The sequence below is a fragment of the Sycon ciliatum genome, unplaced genomic scaffold (genome assembly GCF_964019385.1).
Source record: "Sycon ciliatum unplaced genomic scaffold, ocSycCili1.1 SCAFFOLD_1234, whole genome shotgun sequence".
In the NCBI taxonomy this organism is placed as follows: domain Eukaryota; kingdom Metazoa; phylum Porifera; class Calcarea; order Leucosolenida; family Sycettidae; genus Sycon; species Sycon ciliatum.
Window position 1 is genome coordinate 26,409 of NW_027044716.1, and position 1,797 is coordinate 28,205.

General features: G+C 50.9%; 1 protein-coding gene across 1 annotated transcript; it reads left to right on the top strand.

Moving 5' to 3' along the window:
* Positions 1-658: 658 nt before the first annotated feature.
* Positions 659-1,465, top strand: LOC135830550 (ATP-dependent lipid A-core flippase-like). The gene has a single exon (XM_065342792.1). It carries the CDS (start codon positions 659-661, stop codon positions 1,463-1,465), a length of 807 nt encoding a protein of 268 aa, XP_065198864.1.
* The last annotated feature ends 332 nt before the right edge of the window (positions 1,466-1,797 follow it).

Below are 1,797 nucleotides of genomic sequence, written 5' to 3' on the forward strand. Positions count from 1 at the left end.
CCAAAAAAAAATATGGTACGCTCGATTAATCCACATACAAGACTTTCACAGCGCTGCGTACAACTCCATTATGCACCACGATGTGCGGGTTATTCAAGATTTTTACCAGCAGGGCATGCTGGGATTTCTACGAGATCCGGTGACGATCGTGGCCATGCTGGCTGCCATGCTGTGGATTGATGCGTCCTTGGTGATCTGGATTGCATTTTTAGGAGGAGGTATTGTTGGTGGTGTATATTTTCTGGGGCGCATAGTGCGACGCCATGAAGCTATTTTGCTCCGTAAAACAGGGGACGCCCAGGCCACACTTCAAGAATCCCTACTGAATATGCCCATCGTACGGCTATACGGCGCTCAAGTATTTGAATATAACCGCCTCAAGCGCGCCCACGCCCACCTATACGATACCGAAAAGCATTTGCACCGGTCTCGCGCTTTTGCTACCCCAGTAGCCGAGTTTTTAGGTGTTGTTATTGTCCTGATTCTGTTGGGAATGGGGGTATACGGGTCCGTCCATGGGGAAGACCCGTTGCATTTGGCCTTGTTAGTTCCTTTTCTCTTTGCCACTCTACGTTTAGCTGCGCCGGTACAAAACGTATCGAAGACTTATATGCTAGCGAAGCAGGCCCAAGCTGCCCGGTTGCGCATCAGTCGCATTATGTCTTTCGACGAAGAGCCCAAAGGAAACGATGACCCATCGGGAGATACCGAGGGGCTACATCACCGGATATCTCGCACGGAACAGGATTTGTCTCGCGGGGCCGCTATTTCATTTCGTGGCGTATCTTTCCGCTACCCAGGGTCCACGCAGGACCAACTTCACCACGTGTCTTTTGACATCGAGTCTGGGGAATATGTCTGTATAACGGGCCCTTCTGGAAGCGGAAAAAGTACGATTATGTGGCTGATTGGGGGACTTTTTTGTCCTCAACGTGGCGCGATTCGCGTGGGTGAATGGTGGCTTGGAGAGCATAACCAATCGATTTTACGGCGTATAACCAGGGTAGTGCCCCAGTCCTCTCATCTTTTTTCAGGTAGCGTGAAGGAGAATGTGGCATATGGAAACCCGCTATTACTATCCGATAAGGACATTTGGAAGGCATTGGATATGGCCCGGTGCAACTTTGTCCACGAGTACGCGAAGGGGATTGACACCCATATCGGAGAACGAGGCCGTTCCCTGTCTTCTGGACAGCAACAGCGTTTAGCGTTGGCCCGTGCGCTGGTGCGGACGCCACGAGTTCTTATTCTGGACGAGTCCACCAACGCGATTGATAGTGAGTCCGCGGAGCATATTCATAATAGCATCATGGAGCTCGAGGATGTGACACGCATATTTATATCCCATAGCCCGGACGTCATAAACCAGGCTACACGTGTTTTAGAAGTGACACGCGGGCGCGTGTCGTCGGAGAGACACCACACATCGAGAGATGAAGGTTATACCGATTTGAGAACTTCCTAGGGGATGAGCGCCTTGAGGGATTAATACCGCTATATAGAGCCCTCCGGGGAGAGCCCTCAGGGGAGAGCTCTATATCTTTATATTACATCCTCCCAGAGAGACGCTGCTCCTCTCCTAGAGTCTCCCCCTCAGGGGGAAGACTCTCTATTACTAAATGAAAAAATATAAATAGAATCTAGGCGACGGAAGGGAGAGGGGGGCATAACGGCTATGGATGATAGTGCCACGAGCTCTTTGATAGAGTGGTTTTCACGAGGACAAAGGGTATTGCCTTGGAGGGGGGCGGACCATCCATACAAGATATGGGTCAGCGAGGTCTTACTTCAACAGAC

What these genes read in the sequence shown, in the direction of transcription:
- LOC135830550 (XM_065342792.1), top strand. Translation starts at nt 659, where the DNA reads ATGTCTTTCGACGAAGAGCCCAAAGGAAACGATGACCCATCGGGAGAT.